General features: G+C 45.3%; 1 protein-coding gene across 2 annotated transcripts in view; it reads left to right on the plus strand.

The window, feature by feature from the left end:
• Positions 1-24666, plus strand: part of RAF1 (Raf-1 proto-oncogene, serine/threonine kinase) — a 210864-nt gene that overhangs the window by 108689 nt on the left and 77509 nt on the right. The window contains exons 6-8 of one of the 2 annotated variants that reach the window (XM_030205309.1): positions 8444-8539; positions 17032-17185; positions 19332-19391. In XM_030205309.1, the coding sequence (XP_030061169.1) occupies positions 8444-8539; positions 17032-17185; positions 19332-19391 (310 nt within the window). The remainder of the gene's footprint in view (positions 1-8443; positions 8540-17031; positions 17186-19331; positions 19392-24666) is intronic. The other variant, XM_030205308.1, reaches the window with a different exon arrangement.

Consider the following 24666-nt stretch of genomic DNA (forward strand, 5'->3'; position numbering starts at 1 on the left):
ACCTGGCCTCGGTCTCTGCTCTTCTAAGTGTTTCCACCGTGGCACACGGTGAGCATAGTGGGACGCATTGCAAAGCATCTGGGGTGCCTGATTCTCATTGGTACAAGGGCATATGCTTGCAGATCGACTTCCCCCTCGACTTCCAGCTCACCACAGGTTGCTGTGGCAGGGTACGATCGCTATGGAGGATACCTCCCCCTTTGGTCTTACATCTTGGCTCTTAAAATGGCATGGTTAAGGAAGAAGGGTTATCCGGATAGGATGATTGCCACTAAACTAAACTGCAGGCGTAGAAGCGCTCCACTTTGGTGTTCCTATGCTTGTGAGTGGTGGACTTTTGAGTCCTGGTGTGTGGCAGCGGGCCTGTCTGCATTCTCAGCTTCAGTGTCGACCATCCTTGCTTTTCTGCTGGAAGAGCTGGATAAGCGTTTGTCTTTGAGTTTGTTGACAGTGCAGATAGTGGCTTTGGCCTGTTTTGGAGGGCACCTTCAGGGGTCCTCGCTGGCATCCCATCTGGACATTGTAGTTTTTTATGGGGAGTGAAGCACTTGTGTCCTCTGTGCCTACTGGTGCTCCCTGGGCTGACGCTGCATTTGGTGTGACCGCATCTCGAATATTGTGTTCAATTCTGGTCGCCGCATGTCAAAAAAGATATAGTGGAATTAGAAAAGGTGCAGAGAAGGGCGACAAATGATAAAGGGGATGGGACGACTTCCCTATGAGGAAAGGCGAAAGCGGCTAGGGCTCTTCAGCTTGGAGAAAAGGCGGCTGAGGGGAGATATGATAGAGGTCTATAAAACAATGAATGGAGTTGAATGGGTAGATGTGAAGCGTCTGTTTACACTTTCCAAAAATACTAGGACTAGGGGGCATGCGATGAAGCTACAATGTAGTAAATATAAAATGAATCTGGGAAAATGTTTCTTCACTCAACGTGTAATTAAACTCTGGAATTCGTTGCCAGAGAATGTGATAAAGGCGGTTAGCCTAGCGGAGTTTAAAAAATGGTTTGGATGGCTTCCTAAAGGAAAAGTTCATAGACCATTATTAAATGGACTTGGGGAAAATCTACTATTTCTGGGATAAGCAGTATAAAATGTTTTGTACTTTTTTGGGATCTTGCCAGGTATTTGTGACCTGGATTGGCCACTGTTGGAAACAGGATGCTGGGCTTGATGGACCTTTGGTCTTTCCCAGTATGGCAGTACTTACGGTGCTGCCGTCTTGTCGACTGGGGTAGCAATATCCCACCCTATTTGTGTACTGCTTGGGTACATCCCACAAGTCTCTGGATTGATCTGTGGGATGCTATCAGGCTCATTTTCAAAACACTTAGCCTCCCAAAGTTCCATAGAAACCTATGGAACTTAGCCTCCCAAAGTGCTTTGAAAATATGCCTCTATGGAAGGTAAAATTAGGTCTTACCTGATCATTTTCTTTCCAGTAGTCCCAACAAATCAATAGGCCTTCCCTGTGTATTTGCCCTGTGTATTTGTATCTGAGTGTTGTTGTTGCGCAAACTGTCACTGCGTTTCAGCTTTAGATTGCTATTGCATTGCCAGATCCACATGGACAGGTTCTTTTTATTCGCCATGAGCTGCATGTTTTTCTCTCACGGGAGCGGTTGAGGAGTTTGTACAAGTTGTATGGAGGCAGGAGAGTTTTTTGTGTCATAATGGATGTTAGTTCACATGGAAACGACAATACTGAGGTTTAGGTGGCTACGCATGACCACATATAGCGAACCTCGGAAGGTCTCTCTATTGACACCTGCTGACAGAGAGACATAACCCACAAGTCTCTGGATTAATCTGTTGGGACTAATGGAAAGAAAATTATCAGGTAAAACCTAATTTTACCATACTTTAGCCATGTCGTGGTGACTCAGCAGGAGTATCAGAAACTCAATGCAGGACAGTAATGTTTTTGTGAATCTGAGGGATTAGATGGGCAGCATTAAACTGAATACCATCGTATTTTGCAGTGGGACCTGTGTACCGTTTGTCTTAAGGTCTCCAACTAGAATTCTGGAAAAAGAACAGCAGCCCTCTATTTTCATTGTCTGTCATAATAGCTTTTTGCATCTGTTAGTGCTTTCTTCAGAAACTCAGATTCTTACCCCAATTGTTTAGCTGCTGTTCTCAGAGGACAAGCAGGCTGCTTGTTCTCACTGATGGGTGACGTCCACGGCAGCCCCTCCAATCGGAAACTTCACTAGCAAAGGCCTTTGCTAGTCGCGCGCCCATGCGCACCGCGCATGCGCGGCCGTCTTCCCGCCCGAACCGGCTCGTGTTCGTCAGTCTTCTTTTGTCCGCACTCGGTACGGTCGTGTTTTCGCTGTGTCGGGCCCCGCAAAGTCGACCTCGCGCGTTTGTCGTGTTTTTCCAAAAAAAAAAAAAAAAAAACCATTCTGTGTGGAAAAAGACTCTTTGGTCTTTTTTCCCCGCGCTATTTTCAGCTTTTTCGCCCCGGTAAGTTTTCTTTCGTCGTCGGGGTAGGTCGCTTTTAGGCCTCGGGTCAAAGTTTTCTTCCCCTTGTTTTTTCGGGTGCCTTTTCCGCCATTTCGACTTTGATCTCGCCGGCGTGATTTTTCCGCCCATGACATCGAAGTCTCCCAGCGGCTTCAAGAAGTGCACCCAGTGCGCCCGGGTCATCTCACTCACTGACAGGCACGCGTCGTGTCTTCAGTGCTTGGGGGCTGGGCACCGCCCGCAGGCCTGTAGTCTGTGTTCCCTTTTGCAAAAGCGGACTCAGGTAGCGAGATTGGCCCAGTGGAACGTTTTGTTCTCGGGCTCTTCGTCGGCATCGGCACCGGGGGTATCGAGTGCATCGACGTCTTCAGCGTCCAGAATTTCATCCTCGGCCGCCAGTGCATCGAGGCATCGGCCCTCTGCATCGGTGCTGAGACATCGGACAGCTGCATCGACGTCGGTGGTACCGGGACCTCGTCGGCTGATGTCGTCGGACAGTGGTGCTTCGTCTGGAGTGCAGGTGAGGGCTGTGCATTCCCCTGCTGGTGGCGGTGAGCCTTCGGGTGGGTCTCCCCCTACCCTGAGGGCTCCTGCGGTACAGCCCCCCCGAGACCGACCTCCTTCGGCCTCAGCCCCGAGGAAGCGACGGCTGGATTCTACGTCCTCCTCGTCGGTGCTGGGAAGCTCCGGTGACATGCTTCGTTCTAAGAAGTCGAAGAAGCATCGTCATCGGTCTCCTTCCCGTGTCGGCACCGAGAGCTCTGGGTCGCCGAGGGAGTCGGCACCCAGCAGGCATCGGCACCGAGAGGACCGCTCACCCTCTGTTCAGGAGGTGTCGATGCGCTCCACTCTGGACAGCCCGGAACAGCCTCCACGCCCGGAACAGGTTCTGACGTCGACACCTGCATCGACCTCCATGCCTTTCTCTGCAGCCGCTCTGAACGAGAGCCTCCGGGCCATTCTCCCAGAGATTCTGGGAGAGCTGTTGCGCCCTAACCCTCCGGTACCGGCGGTGCTTGCGCCACCGGTACCGTCGAGCGTGGCGCCGGCTGGCCCATCGCCCGAGGTGAGGTCTCCGGCGTCGGTGCCGCGTGCGGTACCAGCTGCCGTCGCCTCCCAGGAGGGCTCCCTGAGTACGTCGGCGGAGGGAGCTTCGCCGATGCGGGCGAGGGAGTCTACCTCTCGACGCCCCCACCGTGGACGTGGCTCCACAGAGTCGAGTCGGGCGAGGTTGCAGACACAGGTCCGGGAACTTGTGTCTGACACCGAGGGTGAGGCCTCGTGGGAGGAGGAAGAAGACCCCAGATATTTCTCTGACGAGGAGTCTGAAGGTCTTCCTTCCGATCCCACTCCCTCTCCTGAGAGACAGCTTTCTCCTCCCAAGAGTCTGTCTTTTGCTTCCTTTGTCCGGGAGATGTCTACGGCCATCCCCTTCCCGGTGGTTGTGGAGGACGAGCCCAGGGCTGAAATGTTTGAGCTTCTGGACTATCCTTCTCCACCTAAGGAAGCGTCCACTGTACCCATGCACCATGTCCTAAAAAAGACATTGCTGGCGAACTGGACCAAGCCTCTAACTAATCCCCACATTCCCAAGAAGATTGAGTCCCAGTACCGGATCCATGGGGACCCAGAGCTGATGCGCACTCAGTTGCCTCATGACTCTGGAGTTGTGGATCTGGCCCTAAAGAAGGCTAAGAGTTCTAGAGAGCATGCTTCGGCGCCCCCGGGCAAAGACTCTAGAACCTTAGACTCCTTTGGGAGGAAGGCCTACAATTCCTCTATTCTCGTGGCCAAAATTCAGTCCTACCAGCTCTACACGAGCATACACAAACGGAACAATGTGCGGCTGTTGGCGGGCTTGGTTGATGCGCTCCCCCCTGAGCAAGCCAAGCCTTTTCAGGAGGTGGTCAGGCAGCTGAAGGCGTGCAGAAAATTCCTGGCCAGAGGGGTGTATGACACCTTTGATGTTGCGTCCAGGGCCGCTGCTCAAGGTGTGGTGATGCGCAGGCTCTCATGGCTGCGTGCCTCCGACCTGGAGAATAGAATCCAGCAGCGGATTGCGGACTCGCCTTGCCGTGCGGATAATATTTTTGGAGAGAAAGTCGAACAGGTGGTAGAGCAGCTCCACCAGCGGGACACCGCATTAGACAAGTTCTCCCGCCGGCAGCCTTTAGCCTCTACCTCTACAGGTAGAAGATTTTTTGGGGGAAGGAAGACTGTTCCCTACTCTTCTGGCAAGCGTAGGTACAATCCTCCTTCTCGACAGCCTGCGGCCCAGGCTAAGCCCCAGCGCGCTCGCTCTCGTCAGCAGCGTGCGCCTCAGCAAGGCCCCTCGGCTCCCCAGCAAAAGCAAGGGACGAGCTTTTGACTGGTTCCAGCAGAGCATAGCCGACATCCAAGTGTCAGTGCCGGGCGACCTGCCAGTCGGAGGGAGGTTGAAAGCTTTTCACCAAAGGTGGCCTCTCATAACCTCCGATCAGTGGGTTCTCTAAATAGTCCGGCAAGGATACACCCTCAATTTGGCCTCAAAACCTCCAAATTGTCCACCGGGAGCTCAGTCTTACAGCTTCCAGCACAAGCAGGTACTTGCAGAGGAGCTCTCCGCCCTTCTCAGCGCCAATGCGGTCGAGCCCGTGCCATCCGGGCAAGAAGGGCTGGGATTCTATTCCAGGTACTTCCTTGTGGAAAAGAAAACAGGGGGATGCGTCCCATCCTAGACCTAAGGGCCCTGAACAAATATCTCGTAAAAGAAAAGTTCAGGATGCTTTCCCTGGACACCCTTCTTCCCATGATTCAGGAAAACGATTGGCTATGCTCTCTGGACTTGAAGGATGCCTACACACACATCCCGATACTGCCATCTCACAGGCAGTATCTACGATTTCAGCTGGGCACACGTCACTTCCAGTACTGTGTGCTACCCTTTGGGCTCGCCTCTGTGCTCAGGGTGTTCACAAAGTGCTTGGCTGTAGTAGCAGCGGCACTTCGCAGGCTGGGGGTGCACGTGTTCCCATATCTCGACGATTGGCTGGTGAAGAACACATCCGAGGCAGGAGCCCTGCAGTCCATGCAGGTGACTATTCGCCTCCTGGAGCTACTGGGGTTTGTGATATATTATCCAAAGTCCCATCTTCTCCCAGTGCAGAGACTCGAATTCATAGGAGCTCTGCTGGATTCCCGGACGGCTCGCGCCTATCTCCCAGAGACGAGAGCCAACAATTTGTTGTCCCTCGTCTCGCGGGTGCGAGCGTCCCAGCAGATCACAGCTCGGCAGATGTTGAGATTGCTAGGCCACATGGCCTCCACAGTTCATGTGACACCCATGGCCCGCCTTCACATGAGATCTGCTCAATGGACCCTAGCTTCCCAGTGGTTTCAGGCTGCTGGGGATCTAGAAGACGTAATCCACCTGACCACGAGTTTTCTCGAATCCCTGTATTGGTGGACGATTTGGTCCAATCTGACTCTAGGACGTCCCTTCCAAATTCCTCAGCCACAAAAAGTGCTGACCACGGATGCGTCTCTCCTCGGGTGGGGAGCTCATGTCGAGGGGCTTCACACCCAAGGAAGCTGGTCCCTCCAGGAACGCGATCTGCAGATCAATCTTCTGGAGTTACGAGCGATCTGGAACGCTCTGAAGGCTTTCAGAGATCGGCTGTCCCACCAAATTATCCAAATTCAGACAGACAACCAGGTTGCCATGTACTACGTCAACAAGCAGGGGGGCACCGGATCTCGCCCCCTGTGTCAGGAAGCCGTCAGCATGTGGCTCTGGGCTCGCCGTCACGGCATGGTGCTCCAAGCCACATATCTGGCAGGCGTAAACAACAGTCTGGCCGACAGGTTGAGCAGGATTATGCAACCTCACGAGTGGTCGCTCAATTCCCGTGTAGTGCGACAGATCTTCCAGGTGTGGGGCACCCCCTTGGTAGACCTCTTCGCATCTCGAGCCAACCACAAAGTCCCTCAGTTCTGTTCCAGGCTTCAGGCCCACGGCAGACTGGCATCGGATGCCTTCCTCCTGGATTGGGGGGAGGGTCTGCTGTATGCTTATCCTCCCATACCTCTGGTGGGGAAGACTTTGTTGAAACTCAAGCAAGACCGAGGCACCATGATTCTGATTGCTCCTTTTTGGCCGCGTCAGATCTGGTTCCCTCTTCTTCTGGAGTTGTCCTCCGAAGAACCGTGGAGATTGGAGTGTTTTCCGACCCTCATCACGCAGGACGAAGGGGCGCTTCTGCATCCCAACCTCCGGTCCCTGGCTCTCACGGCCTGGATGTTGAGAGCGTAGACTTTGCCTCTTTGGGTCTGTCAGAGGGTGTCTCCCGTATCTTGCTTGCTTCCAGGAAAGATTCCACTAAGAGGAATTACTTCTTTCTGTGGAGGAGGTTTGCCGTCTGGTGTGAGAGCAAGGCCCTAGATCCTCGCTCTTGTCCTACACAGACCCTGCTTGAATACCTTCTGCACTTGTCTGAGTCTGGTCTCAAGACCAACTCTGTAAGGGTTCACCTTAGTGCAATCAGTGCATACCATTACCGTGTGGAAGGTAAGCCAATCTCAGGACAGCCTTTAGTTGTTCGCTTCATGAGAGGTTTGCTTTTGTCAAAGCCCCCTGTCAAGCCTCCTACAGTGTCATGGGATCTCAATGTCGTTCTCACCCAGCTGATGAAACCTCCTTTTGAGCCACTTAATTCCTGCCATCTGAAGTACTTGACCTGGAAGGTCATTTTCTTGGTGGCAGTTACTTCAGCTCGTAGAGTCAGTGAGCTTCAGGCCCTGGTAGCCCAGGCCCCTTACACCAAATTTCATCATAACAGAGTAGTCCTCCGCACTCACCCTAAGTTCTTGCCAAAGGTTGTGTCGGAGTTCCATCTGAACCAGTCAATTGTCTTGCCAACATTCTTTCCCCGTCCTCATTCCTGCCCTGCTGAACGTCAGCTGCACACATTGGACTGCAAGAAAGCATTGGCCTTCTACTTGGAGCGGACACAGCCCAACAGACAGTCCGCCCAATTGTTTGTTTCTTTTGATCCCAATAGGAGGGGAGTGGCTGTGGGGAAACGCACAATATCCAATTGGCTAGCAGATTGCATTTCCTTCACTTACGCCCAGGCTGGGCTGGCTCTTGAGGGTCATGTCACGGCTCATAATGTTAGAGCCATGGCAGCGTCGGTAGCCCACTTGAAGTCAGCCACCATTGAAGAGATCTGCAAAGCTGCGACGTGGTCATCTGTCCACACATTCACATCTCATTACTGCCTGCAGCAGGATACCCGACGCGACAGTCGGTTCGGGCAGTCAGTTCTTCAGAACCTGTTTGGGCTTTAGGATCCAACTCCACCCCCCGAGGGCCCTGTTTGTTCTGTTCCAGGCTGCACTCTCAGTTAGTTGGTAAATTTTTTAGGTCAATCTCAGTTATGTCCTCGCCGTTGCGAGGCCCAATTGACCATGGTTGTTGTTTTGAGTGAGCCTGGGGGCTAGGGATACCCCATCAGTGAGAACAAGCAGCCTGCTTGTCCTCGGAGAAAGCGAATGCTACATACCTGTAGAAGGTATTCTCTGAGGACAGCAGGCTGATTGTTCTCACAAACCCGCCCGCCTCCCCTTTGGAGTTGTGTCTTCCCTTGTCTTTGTCTTGCTACATACGGGACTGACGAACACGAGCCAGTTCGGGCGGGAAGACGGCCGCGCATGGGCGCGCGAGGACTAGCAAAGAGCCTTTGCTAGTGAAGTTTCCGATTGGAGGGGCTGCCGTGGACGTCACCCATCAGTGAGAACAATCAGCCTGCTGTCCTCGGAGAATACCTTCTACAGGTATGTAGCATTCGCTTTACTTGAAAGTAGATATATTCCTTAGTGGGATCAGTGCAAATCATAGTAATTCAACCCATGAAATCTATTTTTTTTTTTTTTTTTAATAATGACAGTATATCGTAATTGTCCATAACTGATACATGTTTTTGTGCTTTCAGATTGTTTCCTAATTCAAATATTGCTGATGGTGGCGGTCCTGCAGTACCTCCCTTAATGCGGCGAATGCGTGAATCTGTATCCCGTATACCTGTTAGGTAAACTTTATATATAAAAATGCCCATTTTTTTTGCTTTGTGCTTTTTTGCTCTGACTTTGGACTAGGGTAAGTGGGATATGGAAAAAATTTACTTGGGGTAATAGGATTTTTCTCCACTACTCAATATTAAAAAAAACAAAACTTTGTTTTGTGGCACTGACAAAAATCTTCAAAAAGAAGCCCTGTTTACAGCTAAATTGTTAGTTGCATTGAATGTTCCCACAGTAGTTTTGTAGCATCATGTTAACACCATTTAGACAAACAAAAATGTATTTCTTTTTCAATTTTTTTATTTTTCTTCTGCTGTAACATTGTAATGCTAGTGATTGGTTTTATCAGAAAATTAATCTTGCGTAGTGGAATCTTTTAAAATGAATATTCAGTTACTGTGAACAGATTTTCATTGTTTAACTACAATGCACCACTGCTTCTCAGCAACAGATTTTAGCAGGTTGTATACATTTCAACCATTATAAAAATTACACAATTTAGTCAGTACGTTTCACAGTAGAGTTTACAACAAAGGAAATGAAATGTGCATCTCATGCACTAAGTAGTAGTCCATTAGAGATAAAGTGTATTGAGGGGGAGGGGAGCATACAGAGCATACTTTATAGAATTAACAGTTTTTGTGTGTATCTGTGTGTTTCTGTGATTGGGAGTAAAGAATGACACAGGGACCAGGTACTTTGAAGGCTGTTAATGAATTGGATAGTTATTTATGTTCGAGTGATACAGACAGTGTTTCATTTTTTTTTTTTTGAAAAACAAGCAAAAGTGCTGGCGGCAACTAGCAAAATTTGCATGGAGGATCCTGTACATTCTTGCTACTAGCATATCTTCTGAAGACCTTTTATATTGCAGGAAGGACTTGTGGAAGACAGGAGAACTAGGCTGAATCCTGTGATTGTAGATGACTTATTCATCCACAGATTTAAAAAAATCATAGTGCTTCATAAGGCATATTTCTCCCCCGCTAGGGCATACAGAGTAGGTAGTATTTTGTACCCCTGGACATTTTAACAGGGTTGATTAGGATTCCTTGTGGTAATAGAAGTCAGCTATTGTTGGGGTTGGAAGAATAGAAGGTGGTGGTGGAGATATTATAGCATATATTATATATGCTTATTGTTGTTTTTCTAGTTGTGATTATAAATAACAGTTGCACAGAATATGGTTTATTTGTTTATCATCCAGTGCTTGATATACCGCAAGGTGACCATGTTGCGACTATGTGGTTTACAATATAAATCAGTAATCAGGGTACAGACACAAAATGAAATAATTAAGCGGAGGTACCAAAGCATTCTTGAAACAGATGTGTTTTGATTAAAACCTTTAACGGGGTATGATGGTTCAGAACAGATGTAAGATGATAGAGAATTCCAGAGAGAGGGTCTCAGAAAGCTGAACTGGTCTCGCGAGAAGTCAAGAGATGAAAAGAAGGGAGAGCAGGGATAGTAAGTAGGTTACCTGAAGCCGAGCGACAAGCACGTGAGGGGACATATGGGAGAGAAGAGGTAAGCAGGGGCTGAAGGAAGACAATTTGAAAACAAGACAGAGCAGCTTAACATAGTAACATAGTAGATGACGGCAGAAAAAGACCTGCATGGTCCATCCAGTCTGCCCATGACAAACTCATATGTGTATACCTTACCTTGAATTTGTACCTGTCCTTTTCAGGGCACAGACCATATAAGTCTGCCCAGCAGTATTTCCCGCCTCCCAACCACCAGTTCTGCCTCCCATCACCGGCTCTGTTACAGATCGTATAAGTCTGCCCTCCCCTATCCTCGCCTCCCAACCACCACCCCATCTTCCCCCCAACTGCTCCGCCACCCAATTTCAGCTAAGCTTCTGAGGATCCATTCCTTTTGCACAGGATTCCTCTATGCATATCCCACGCATGTTTGAACTCCGTTACCGTTTTCATCTCCACCACCTCCCGCGGGAGGGCATTCCAAGCGTCCACCACCCTCTCCGTGAAAAAAAATACTTCCTGACATCTTTCCTGAGTCTGCCCCCCTTCAATCTCATTTCATGTCCTCTCGTTCTACCGCCTTCCCATCTCCGGAAAAGATTCGTTTGCGGATTAGTACCTTTCAAATATTTGAACGTCGGTATCATATCACCCCTGTTCCTCCTTTCCTCCAGGGTGTACATGTTCAGGTCAGCAAGCCTCTCTTCATACGTCTTGGAATGTAAATCCCATACCATCCTTGTAGCTTTTCTTTGCACCGCTTCCATTTTTTTAACATCCTTCGCAAGATACGGCCTCCAAAACTGAACCCAATACTCCAGGTGGGGCCTCACCAACGTCTTATACAGGGGCATTAAAACCTCCTTTCTTCTGCTGGTCACTCCTCTCTCTATACAGCCTAGCAATCTTCTAGCTACTGCCACCGCCTTGTCGCACTGTTTCGTCACCTTCAGGTCCTCAGATACTATCACCCCAAGATCCCTCTCCCCGTCCGTGCCTATCAGACTCTCCCCGCCTAACACATACGTCTCCCTTGGATTTCTACTCCCTAAGTGCATCACTTTGCATTTCTTCGCATTGAATTTTAATTGCCAAACGTTAGACCATTCTTCTAGCTTCTTCAGATCTTTTTTCATGTTTTCCACACCCTCTGGGGTGTCCACTCTGTTGGAAATCTTGGTGTCATCCGCAAAAAGGCAAACTTTACCTTGTAACCCTTCGGCAATGTCACTCACAAATATATTGAACAGAATCGGCCCCAGCACCGATCCCTGAGGCACTCCACTACTCACCTTTCCCTCCTCCAAGCGAACTCCATTCACCACCACCCTCTGGTGTCTGTCTGTCAACCAGTTCCTAATCCAGTTCACCACTTCGGGTCCTATTTTCAGGCCGTCTAGTTTATTTAAGAGCCTCCTGTGGGGAACCGTGTCGAAAGCCTTGCTGAAATCTAAGTAGATGACGTCCATAGCACGTCCTTGATTTAATTCTCCCGTCACCCAGTCAAAGAATTCAATAAGATTCGTTTGGCACGATTTCCCTTTGGTGAAACCATGTTGTCTCGGGTCTTGCAACTTATTGGCGTCCAGGAAATTCACTATCCTTTCCTTCAGCATGGCTTCCATTACTTTTCCAATAACCGAAGTGAGGCTTACTGGCCTGTAGTTTCCAGCTTCTTCCCTATCCCCACTTTTGTGAAGAGGGACCACCTGTTCTAGATGGTGTTTCAATCCTTTTTCGTGATACTGTTAAGATTCTTGGTGTCACTTCTGACTCCCATCTAACCTTTAAGCCACACATTGATTCAGTACTCCCATCCTTCTTTGCTCTTCAGCGTATCCGTCCACTGCATTCCTTGTTGGAGCCTTCCCTGATTCGTACTTTACTTAGAGCTTAAATTTTACACAAGCAGAAACTGGAAGCCAGTGTTCAGAGCAGAGAAGAGGAGTGCCGTGATTAAAGCGTTGTGCAGAATGAAGTAACTTGACAGCAATTTGGAGGTGTTTGAGAGAAGAGCAAGGTAGACCAGCAAACAGAGAATTACAGCAATCTATGTGGGAGATGAGAAAGAAGTAAAGTACGAACCAGGGAAGGCTCCAACAAGGAATGCAGTGGACGGATACGCTGAAGAGCAAAGAAGGATGGGAGTACTGAATCAATGTGCGGCTTAAAGGTTAGATGGGAGTCAGAAGTGACACCAAGAATCTTAACAGTATCACGAAAAAGGATTGAAACACCATCTAGAACAGGACATGGTGGCAATGAAGAATGAGACCACGTGAAAGTAATGACCTCGCATTTAGAACTATTGAGAAAATGGTTTGCCTTAAGCCAAGAAGAAACCTTAGACGTGTGTGGGGCCAAAAGAAAATCAGAGGTGTGGTAGAGGATCTGAATGTCTGTATAATTAAAAGGTGTGCAGCCCTGAATATGAGTGAAGAGGGGTGAAAGAAACAGATTATATAGAGTGGGTGCTAGGACAGAGCCCTGGGGTACCCCAGAGAACAATTGATAGCTAGAAGAGTGTGAATGTTTGTGAACAACCTGAAACATGCGCTCTGAGAGAGAGGGAGATGCACTAAAAAATCGTTAGCCCTTCCCTTACCAATTCCCTTAGCGAATCGGTAAGGAACGGGCATGCATCAAGGAAAAGGAATGCAAATGAGCTGCTCGTTGTAGCTCACTTGCATTCTCTATTCCATCGTTAAACAGTCAGCTGGTCGAGCATGCGCAGAGCAGTCAAGCGTTATGCTGGCTGCTCTGCGCATGCCATGGACGTCCTTCACTTAAAAAAAAAAAGGACGTCTCTGATGAGCATCTGCTGCACAGAGGCAGTGGAGGAGACCCATGAGCCTAGCTGGAGGCAGGAGCCTGTGCGCGTGCATCTGAGATGGAGAGCTGCCACTCAGGATTGCACTTGGAGCAGAAATGTGAATGATGACAGGAGCACATGTGGCCTTGAACCCAGCCCTGGCTCTCCAGGCAGAACAATGAAGGGGGGGGGGGGAGGGGGGAAGAGGTGTGTGTGTGTAAATGATCACAAGCCCCCTTCGCTCTACCTCCAGCAGCAAGTTGCATGGGACCGAGAAGGACGTCTCTGCCGAGGCACACCTTCTCTCCCGCACCTGCAAGCCCGGGGATCAGGGAAACGATCTCCCTCCTGTCCGCAGCACGTCCGATGCCCCTCCTCCGGGTCTCTCAGCCAATCACAGCGCGTTTAGCTGTCACTGGTGTCAGCTATACGCACTGTGATTGGCTGAGGGAGACTTGGAGGAGGGGCATAATCGAAAGACATCCAAATAGAGAGTCTGAAAAAGTACCGCCTCCGAAACTCAAATAAGGTTGTTGTTTAAGGACCTGACAGTTCGAGACCTACCTGATGCTCGGAAAAGTGCTCAATAGAAGGGTGAGAAGATAAGAGACTTCCAGATCTCTCAGCTGACATCCAAAAAGGCCGTTTTTATTATTGCGGGGGGGGGGGGGGGGGGGGGGGAACATATCTTTTTAGATGGACATCCTCAACTGCACTCTCATCGGAGCCTTCCTGCAGCAGGCTGTGGAGGGGTTGAGCAGTGCGGCGTCTTCCTTTCGGGTGGCACAGGTTTTTATTAAGTGAAGGACGTCCAAAAAGAACGTCCCTGACGACATTTTGTTTCTTCCGATTTGCCCCAACGAGAGGTGTAGACCTCCCGTTAGTTTTTTCACGGTAAGGGGATCGGAAAACCATAGTGCATCTCATTATAATAGCCTTGCCATAGCCTTTGGATTATCTGCATTCCGTTTTCGTTAGCTGGTACCATGATCGGAAAATGGCTTGGAGAAGCCTTTAGTGCATGCCACGGTTTACTGCTTGCTCGTTAAGTTTAGTGCATCTGGCCTAGAGAATCCAAAAACCAGGCCAGGAAAGTGCCATGGATACCAAGAGACTGAAGATGGGAAAGAAGAATAATGTGATCCACAATGTCAAAGGCAGAAGAAAGATCTCAAGAGACAATGACCGAAAGGGGCTGGTTTGAGAGAGACACGAATGGAGTTGTTTAAAGGTAATGAAAGGGTTTTGGTACTATGAGACTGATGGAAACCGGCTTGGGTAGGGTTGAAGAGCATTGGTATGTTGTAGGAAATTATCAATTTGGGATAGTACTAATTTTTCTAGCATTTTGGAGAAGAATGGCAAATTAGATATAGGACAGTATTTAGCTGTGGACATTGGATCAAGATGCGGTTTCTTAAGCAGTGAACAAACAAGAGCATGTTTCCAAATGGGGGAACAGTACCAGCTTAGAAGACTGTTACATAGCAGAGGAAGAACTTTATATACTTAAATATTTAAATATAAAATAACTGAAATAAAACAAGAATTGAAAAACCCATTTCATTAGAGCAATTCCTTAATTTACAAAATCAATCACCCTTTTGCTCATCTATGAATAGAATTTGGTCAACATTTCAACCTATCACATCGGACCAAGTCAATCATTTCCTTCACAAATATACAAAATCTCTTGAAACCAGCCCCTAAGATTTTAATTGTTCACCTACATTCCCGAAAAAGTCATATTTAATATTATTTCCAACTATAGACTAATGGCCTCAATACCTCTATTAGTCAAAGTTTTGGAGGGGCTAATCACTCATTTGTTAATGGAATATCTTCAGCATCATTCAATTCTACATAAATATCAATCGGGTTTCAGGCCGTCATATAGTACTGAAACCATTCTAACTACATTAGTAGCCAATTTTAGATGAGCATTAAGCTTAGTTAACAAAGTTTTAATTCTCCAATTCAACATGTCTACTGCATTTGATACAGTAGATCATGACATCCTTTTAAACATACTTGACTATTATGGAATCTGTGGAACTGTCTTGAAATGGTTGTCTGGATTTTTAAAATCCAGGTCTTGCCAAGTTAAGCAACTGTGTACTATCTCTTCATGGGTTTCTTGTAGTGGAGTGCCAGGGTTGTTCTCTGTTACCTATTTTGTTTAACATTATGATGAGCCCTTTAGGCCATTTGCTAGAATCAAATGGGTTTTCAGCATTCATATATGCTGATGATGTTATAATTTTATATCTCATTCATCAAAGAATTACATGAGATTGCAAACAAAATCAAGGTAGGTATTGATTTAATGGAATCCTGGGCTTTAATTTCAAATTGAAACAATATTGATAAAATTTGTGATAGTTAACTAGCCCTATCACCCAATAACCACCTCAAATTTTAAGACTAATAATGTTACTTATTCTTTGGATTCAACAATGAAAATCTTGGGGGTCTTTATTGATCAGTTTCTTTCTTTTGATTGCCAAATTTCCAAAGTGGTCTCGAATGTCTTTAAATCATTGTGGAAACTTAAAAGATTAAGAGGGTCTTTTACTAAGGTGCGCTTACGTTTTTGGTGCATGCTAAAATTTTGGACGTGCTAAATGTTAGAGACGCCAATGCATTCCTATGGGTGTCTAAAACATTTAGTGCGTGCTAAAAAAACGTGAGTGCACCTTAGTAAAAGACACTCTCTGACTGTTCTTTTCAAGATCAGTCTTTCACACTTTAGTTCAGTTGTTAGTCTTAACTAAATTTAACTATTGCAATTCAATTTATGCAGGTATTAAGCTGAGTCTCCTAAGAAAACTACAAATTGCACAAAAAAACAGCTGCCTGCCTTACATATAGATCGCTTTGTTACGTTAGAGTCTCCTTTTCTTAAGGATCTGCTTTGGTTACCTATCAATGAAAGAATATCATTTAAGCTCTGTGTTCCTGTTCATCAGATTCTTTAAGCTATCTTACCATTTTATACAATCTCATTAAGTTATCACCACGAAATGCCACCTCATTTAGAGAATGTCGTATTACATTTCCAAAGTTTTAAAAAGTTAACATACAAAACTATCCATAATGCTAACTTTTTCTTACCAAAGTACCAAACTCTGGAACTCATTAGCCAAGTATATCAGAAACTCAGTTGATTGTCATTTAGAAGTTTACTTAAAGCCCACTTCTTTAGATATGTGTTCAGCTAATATGAAAATAATCTTTTCTTTTTTTTTTTTTTTTTAATAGTTGTATTCTTGTGTTATTAATTGTCTTGTAAAGCTTCTTAATTTGTTATGTAAGCTGCATTGAACCTGAGCTTTCTTGAGAAAATGCGGGGTAGAAATGTGATAATAAAAATAAATACGTTGTTGAGGCTTCTGAAAATGAGGACAGGGCCTGTGGGGATGGGATGGGGACATAGCCCTCGGGGACAAGGACAAACTTTGTCCCCATGTCATTCTCTAATTGGGAGATTAGAGAAGAAGAGAGAGTTTGAAAGGAAGAGTTCCCCAACTACTATATATTTGTTGTATCAGAGTTTTTATGCTGCAGAAGCTGAAACTGCTTCTTCAGTAGAAATGCTTTCAACCATCATTTTGGGGAGCACTGGAACCTTCAGAGTGATATGGCCCATTTTCAAACTTGATGTGTCTTGTCACCCTATTTTCCCCTCACCAAATGTAATCCTATTAAATTTTTGGAAAGTTATTTTGCACCAAGCAGACATTCTTGACCCCTTATGTATAATTTCTTTCCATTATCTGTTGGATTGGAAAGAAAAAGAATGAAACCTGAAATGAATACTGACAGGTTCTGTAATGACTGAATGTACATTTTATCTTGTTAAGAAATGTATCATTTCTTTCATCTCTAACATTTAATTTCTACCAGCTTGGCGAACTGTTAAAATAATTTGCTGTAAAGAGGAATGTGGAAATAGTAGAAAGCAAGCTATTTCAAAATGTGCTGGGCAAGTCTTTACCATTACACGATTTTAAGGTAGATGTCAAAGTAAACAAATTAATTGGGCAAGATTTAATTAGCTGAGTAATGTTTCATTAGTCTTTAATGGTGTTAAATTGTGTACCCCTGATGGTCTAATTTTTGTTTTACATTTCTCTATACATTCTCATATGTGATTTTCCAAGACTAAAAGATACTTATTTTTGGATTCTCTCTACAGTTCTCAGCATAGATATTCTACTCCTCATGCCTTTACATTCAGTCCATCCAGTCCAACAGCTGAAGGCTCCCTTTCTCAAAGACAGAGGTCCACATCCACACCCAATGTCCACATGGTTAGCACTACTATGCCTGTGGATAGTAGGATCATTGAGGTAATGAGTGAAAAAAACAAAACTAAGCAGTACCAGCAGTTCATGACTTGCCCCATATTTCCTCAGTTCTATTCTTTGTTTTGTTGGGTATATTAATAGCTCAATTTTGGTTGACTGGTAAATAGCAATACATAAATTTGCTGGAGCTATAGAGCAGTAATTCTTTCACAGACGGGAAGAATCAGCCACATAAGGTAGAGTAAGTTATGTGATAGCACCAATTCAGAACAGATTTCATAGAGCACAGAAAGACACACACATCTCTTTTGAGTATGTGTAGTTTTATGCAGTTGACTCGAGTTTTTCCTTGATGCTTATTGTTCACTCTTCCGATTGTATATGCAAACACACGTGCTCATATTTTCATTGTTATTTACTTATTAAGCTCTACAGCTCCTTCCTGGGATATTTATTGTTCAGTATTGGTTTTCATGTAGTATCTCCTTTTCATAGATGTGACTTCAAGAGATTCTCATAGTAGTTCAATTGAAAGATGTCACTTAGTGATTATCACAGGTCTGTGTTTACTGTTTAGGCCCATCGTATGATGTCCCAGATTGTTTAGCTTGTCAGAGGGTAATCCAGTACAGTCAGTATAAAATTTGCAGTGTTTCAGGGAAGGGAATATGTAAAGAAAAAAAAAAACACCACCCAAAAAATCTCTTTATTCTCCAAAAGTAAGCCGGATAAATGTACAATCGTGACCCAACACGAGCCATGTTTCTGCAGTAAGCCTTCCTCGGGGATCTGTGCATAATGCTTAAGGGGAACAGGCTTGTAGAAGAATAGTGCATCAATATCAATAATGTCACACTCTGAATCGCTGAGTGTGTATAATCAAGCCTGATCATTGTGGAAGTTCTCTGTTCTTCCTGTTTTGTTGCAGAAGTACAGGAACATCATCCGTATATTACTACTACTATAAATCACTTTTATAGCGCTACCAGTCGTATGCAGTGCTTTACAATTGAACATGAAGAAGAAAGTTATATAAAAGTTATATAAAAAAGGAAAGTTTAGCTAGAGCTACTCCCAGGGATTGAAGTAGTACATTGAATAGAGATGGAGACAGAGGAGTACCCTGAAGAACCCCACAGTTTTTTTCGGTTTAGTCACCTGGAGAACAATCTATATCAATTATTCTGAAAACCAGACCTGTGAGTGCCCCTGGAGGATCAGTGTTCAGAATATTAGTCTAGAAAATATGACCACTGCTGTTCTCTCACATTTGTGCATATGTGTTGTAGTTGAAAACTTTGAATGATTAATATGCTGAAAGTTTCTTAAGTGAATGATTTCTTATCTTTATTAGAGAATATTCTTTTAATGTCTGGGGAAGCAAATGCTATGAATTTATTAATAAATGAAAGCAGTTGGGTATGAGAGTAGGATGGTTTTAGTATATTATCCCTGGAATGCCATCAACAGCTGTAGAACAGCAGCGTACTGATCTGCACACCATGTCCTTGAATGGAAGATTAAAAACAAGCCATGGTGTGATTTCTAGCAGTGTGGCTCAAATCATGGGCAAATATAGTTTGCGCTCCTTCACTGGAGGAACAGAAAAGCTACATTAACTTTCTTCTGAAATCCTTTTATGGCTGGCGAACCTTTTTTTTTTTTGTTTGTATTAATAGTACCAAAACTATAAAAATTTATACACATTTAAATTTACTCTGCGACTACTTGTTTGAGTAGCTGTACAATGATGTGTACACTGCTGCTTTTTTAAATACTTATAGTCTTGCAGGTGAAAAAAGTATGTAGTAGATAACTGTTTTTCTTTGGTATTCAGCATAATGTGAAGGGACATTGTCCTCTGTTTTGCTATAACACCTCATTTTGATGTCTGATGGGTGTTCTAAAATGGCATTCTTGCAATAGTAATTTTTAATTGTGTGATCTCTTACATTGCACTTAGTATAAATTTAAAACATCTTTTATTCTGGTGGCATATATTCTTATATTTAATTTTAGAAGAAAATGCCTAATTCTGTATATATCTATAAAATTTTACCTGATGTCCCTATCATGCGATATTTCTTCATGTCTTTATTTTCCTTTTCATTCATATATTTTTTCTTAATTGCTGTCTTTTACTTTTTTCTTTTTCTGTTCTTTTTTACTTCTCAATATTTTGGATTAGAATAATGGCCTGAATACATCTCCCAGGTCTTGGTGCAGACGGTTTTATTTGAGGGGAAGAGTAGGTATTTTTCTTGTGACTTTTGAATTCATATAATAAAAGGATGGATAAGAAAATTGGGGGTAATTTTATAAAGCATTTCTATGTATAAAGCATGTTCTTCTACACATGGAAAATTGCTCTTATAAAATTGCATGGTGTGTACATCATATAAGTATGTGTGCTGACGAGCATGCATACTTATGATTTGCATATAGGTGTTCCAGGGCAGAGCTGAGGTAGAGTTATAAAGTATACGCATGCCTGCATAGAGGACATAATATAGTAGCATGTGCTTTAGGAACTGATGTAACTTTGTGTGAAAGCATTTCTGCAGTGCTGGGTTTTATTGTAGGAGACTATTTTAAAAAGACTGAACATATTTAAAACTTTGAATTAAATCACTGCCTTTATTGGCAATCAGTGAAGGCTGGCTAAGGGATAACAAACTGTTTCTTAGTGTCGGTTCCACTGTTCTGACCCAATGGGTGTTATCTCTTCCTACCAGGAGGTGGAGATAGAGAACTGAATTCTACCGGTGACATCATCGGCATAAGCAAAGGTGTTCCCTGGAAAAATCTAGTATCTTTCTCTACTTTCAGCACATGTTAGTTTGTGCTGAAGGTGCTCCTCTCCCTGGCCTAGCTCCCTGCTCTGCTGGCCATGGCTGCATAGCATGGTCGAGCCTAATGTCCACTCCCTGGTTACAGTCTCAGGACCATACTTGGTTGAGTTTGGAGCTTGGCTCCAAAGCTCTCAGTCCCCAGTTGCATTTCTTAATGTCACTGTGGAAGGCTTTGGCTTGGTTCTGCAGGGCCTTGCTCCTCCTACAGTTCCCAGGCTTTCCAAAAGTGCTTGCTTTGGCAGCGTACATACCAAGCGACAACAGAAAAAATTCAATTGGCCTGGCTAGCTTTATGCTATTGGTCAGGAGCTAATGCTATGGTAAAGAACTAAGTAGGGAATTTCCCTCTAGGTGCACCCAGAGAGCACCCAGGTCACCAGAGATCCTGGAGCCCTAGGCTGAGGTAGGCTGGAGCAGTCGGACAGGCCTGCATGCATCTGCCATATAGTACAGCATGCTGGTGGCACATGCTGTTGGATGAGCAGGGATAATGGATTATATTGTGTAAATGTGAGCTCATTCAGTTCAGTGCTCCTTTTTTTCAGTGAGCATTTTACATGTGCTGTTCCTTCCCCCCCACCCCCCTTCAACTCAAATGGATACATTTCTCTCTCACACAATGTGCCTGCCAGGGTACATCAGCAGTTAGAATCCTCTGTTCTCTCTCTCTGAATTCACTCAGACTGGGAGGACAAATCCCTGGTCTTGTGACAGGTTTTTCATTCCTGTCCACCCAAGGTCCCTCAGCAGGGGGGGAGTCATGGTGGGGCCCCTGGGGGGATTCCTTAGGAACACTGTTTGTTTACATAAATTGAGGATTCCTCAGTGTATGAAAAAATATTTATGGGTTCCGCCACAATAAAAAGCTTGGGAATTACTGATTGTCACACACAAATCCCAGAAAAACCCTCAACAAATATGAAGCAAGGGACCACACATCAATAATAAGAGATGTGAAGCCAAAAAAAAAAAAAAAACTGTAAACCACAAGAAGTCAGACTCTGCACACAACAGTAATAGAGAAATAGAAACTGAAATGCAATACACCAGAGATGTGTGTTTACAAAAGCTGACTTCCAATTAATAAATTATAAATTCAGAATACCTTTCTATTTCTACCTTTGTGTCAAGAGCATTTTATATCACATGTTGACTACTGTAACACCGTATATGAGGGATGCAAAGAACAGATCTTAAGGAAACTCCAGACGGCGCAGAACATGGCAGCTAGACTCATTTTCGGAAAGACAAGATTCGAAAGTGCTAAACCCCTATGCGAAATACCTCACTGGCTACCAATCAAGGAACGAATAGCTTTCAAAATTTGCACTGTGGTCCACAAAAGAATCCATGGTCTGGCCCCAACCTACATGACTGAACTTATCGACTTACCAACTAGAAACATCATTGAATCATCAAGAACGTTTCTAAACCTGCATCACCCAAACTGTAAAGGACTAAAATACAAATCAACATATGCATTCAGCTTTGCCTACATTTGCACCCAGCTCTGGAACGCATTACCTAGAAACATTAGAACTGTGAACACCCATCTAAAATTCCGAAAAGACCTCAAGACTCGCCTCTTCTGGAAAGCTTACCCAGCAGACTCTAATTCATGAACAATGCATCATACCTATCGAACTAAGAAATGAACAATAAATACCCTTTCCACATCATCCTATTACTTCAAACTGTATGAATTTTTACCACTCCAGTTATAATTAAGTGTACTTCTACCCTTATCCTACTCTGTATTGCTGACTAGAAGCTGTAGTCCCATCCCTGGAGACTTATCAGCCTCATTGGGATTACTTCTCTCTATATGCTACTATATATTCGTCCCAGAGTTGTATTCTGTTTTCCGGAACCTTATCAACTTCCTTGCACCTACTGTTACTCTATTTTCCACTCTGTATATATTCCCGGAGTTGGTACTCTCCTCTCCAGAACCTGTAAGCCACATTGAGCCTACTTCTATGCGGGAAAATGTGAGATACAAATGTAATAAATATTTCTATTTCCTTTGGTCCTGGTGTGTGTCTTCTGCTTTTCTGGGTTTTTTTTTTTTGTTTGTTTTGTCTTTGCAGAGTTTCCTATCCATTTGGCATTTCTTCTTTGTGCCCACCATACATTTCCCTCTGCATCCCTATCTGTCTTGTCAAGAATCTCCAGGTCCCTATCTCTATTTCTTCCTTCACATTCTGCATCTGCCTTCAGTGACTTTATCTTCTATATTTAGCATCTCTCCTGTTTGTCCCTGTCTTGATTTGTCCTGCATTTCCACCCTGAGTCTGTATCTCTTACCTTGTCATCAGCATTGTCCCTATTCCCTTGTGCCCAGCACTGCTCTTGTGTCATCAAGGATTTCATTAGCCACAGACCCCTAGATCTGATACAGCACTGCTTTTTGAATAACCTTTAATAAACATGGAAGATTGGACACAGATCAATAGCTATCTGGGTAGTCCCTGGTAGGTTAGAAAACTGCACCAAACCATTGTAATCTTGAGAGCCTCAGGGACCACCCTCTCCGTGAAAGAATAGTTTACAATAGAATAAATTGGACTTATACATGCACCTCGCTAAACTAGTGGAGACAGGCATTTTCTGTATGAGGGAACTGGTTATCTATTGTGATTTATCGACAGGTGCCATTGGCAGCAACTCCCTCCCGGTTTACCTTTCAGCTTGCTTCTATCGTAGAACAGCAGCATCTTCCATAGAGTCTCTCAGATCAATCCAGAAACTTGTGGATTATGTTCCTCTGCCAGCAGGTAGCAATAGAATTTCTGAGGCTCTTGGTGTTTTCTTTTGCTATTTGTACTTTGAACCATTTCTGTGCTGTGCTGTATTCACTATATGTGATCATGTGAAGGCATCTTAACTTCGGTATTCTCTATGTCTAGCAGGTGGAGGGTCGTAACTCTGCAGCTCGGCATTGCTAGGCTCCTGGCCCATCCCCCGGGCCGAGTTGAGCCTTTCTCTGGGTTGAGGGCTCCCTACTGTGTTGAGAAGGGTGCACCTGGTGGTGCCAGGTCCCTCCCTTTTCTCCCCCTGGTGTTTACCTGGATTTGTGGCTGGTTTGGAGGTGCTGTTCTGTCCTGCCTCCAGACAAAAAAAAAAAGCATCTTGGTGAGAAGTGCCGGTAAGATTGCAGCCCTTTTCCTCTCAGGCTCCTGCTTCAGAGTGCAGTGTACAGCTGTGAGTTAGGGTGTGTGTGTGTGGGGGGGGGGGGAGATCGGTGTCTGCCGGAATCAGATTTAATGGCAATGTCTTCTGAATCGGGTAAGCATTGCTCCCGGTGTGGGAGCCAGAGAGCAGTGTCTGGATCTTGTCCTGCATATATGTGTGTGTAGTCCAGCTAATCCTCCTTCTGCCGTTGGACCGCAGGGTACAACCTATGTCGGGGGATCGTGCGGAGATGTCTGAGCCGGTGTCGGTGGGCACCTCCAGCCTTGTGCCCACGTTCGGTGGAGGTTGCTTAAAGCGATATTCTTGGTGCTGTTTTTTTTTTAGGTGTAACTGGTTGATTTAGACACCTAACGCAGGCGCTTGGTTGCCTAAACACAGACCGTGTCAGGCCCACCCAGTAGAGAGTTTCCTTTGTCCTGGTCCTGAAAGTTCACTTGTGCTTCTTGCTTTGGTCTTGGAATGTTCTCGTTACCCTCTCTTTCTGCCTTGGGACTAATGGAAAGAAAATTATCAGGTAAGGACTGATTTTACCATGTCAGAGAAAGTTGCCTGTGCCGCTCTAGTGTTTCCTCTTTGCTGCACCCCTGCGGGAGCAGGAAGTTAAATCATGGGGGTGTGGTGCGGCAGAGAGGAGACTCCAGGGCGGCACAGTCAGCTTTCTGTGGCATGCTGCTGCTGTTGTACAACAAAAAGAAGCTGAAAGGTAAACCGGGGGGGGGGGGGGGGGGGGGGGGGGGTGTTGAGAGGCCTGGCTGGCTGTGGGGAGAGTGCGTGTGAGGCAGGTAATAGCTGCAAACTTTGTTCGGGAAGTTCTTGCCTTTGTTCCCACAGTTGGAAAAGGATTTAAAATAAATTTTAGTTATGCTGTGTATGAGACACAGTTATGGGAGGGAGAGCCAGTACTCGGGGGTGGGGGTGTCTCCTTTGAGGCGGATGAGAGCGTTAATATCATGGTGGTGAAGGGCATCAAGGTGAGTGACAGCCTCAGTACTCAAAGGCATTACCTCCAAATGGTGCCGATCTTGCAGGGCAATTTCATGGGTTTTACACAGCGACTCAATTATCGTTCATTGGTCAAAAACCTCCTCTTATTCTTTTTCAGTGTATGTGTATGATTCAACCCATGATTAGGGTTGCCATATTTTTTGAGACAAAAAGGGGACACAAAATAAAATGCGGCTGTCGCTTCTCTGCACAGTCACCTTCACAGTTTGACGATGAATCCTTCAGTTTGGTGCAACGGTAAGCAAGCTGAGCAGAAGACAGATCCAGTCCTGGCTTTTTCACTCACACGCACACATGTGACGCACCTCTTCTCTCTCTTGATATTGCCAGCTACGATGCAATATGTGCACTGTATGAGGATCTTGCTGGCGCAGGAGGATTCACATGAACACACTAGTTGATCAGGTGAGCTCTACTGGCATGTACGTATGTGTCTGCTATGGCTTCTGGAAACCTGGAAAAATAATCAAA

This window comes from Microcaecilia unicolor, chromosome 6 (assembly GCF_901765095.1).
Source record: "Microcaecilia unicolor chromosome 6, aMicUni1.1, whole genome shotgun sequence".
In the NCBI taxonomy this organism is placed as follows: Eukaryota; Metazoa; Chordata; class Amphibia; order Gymnophiona; family Siphonopidae; genus Microcaecilia; species Microcaecilia unicolor.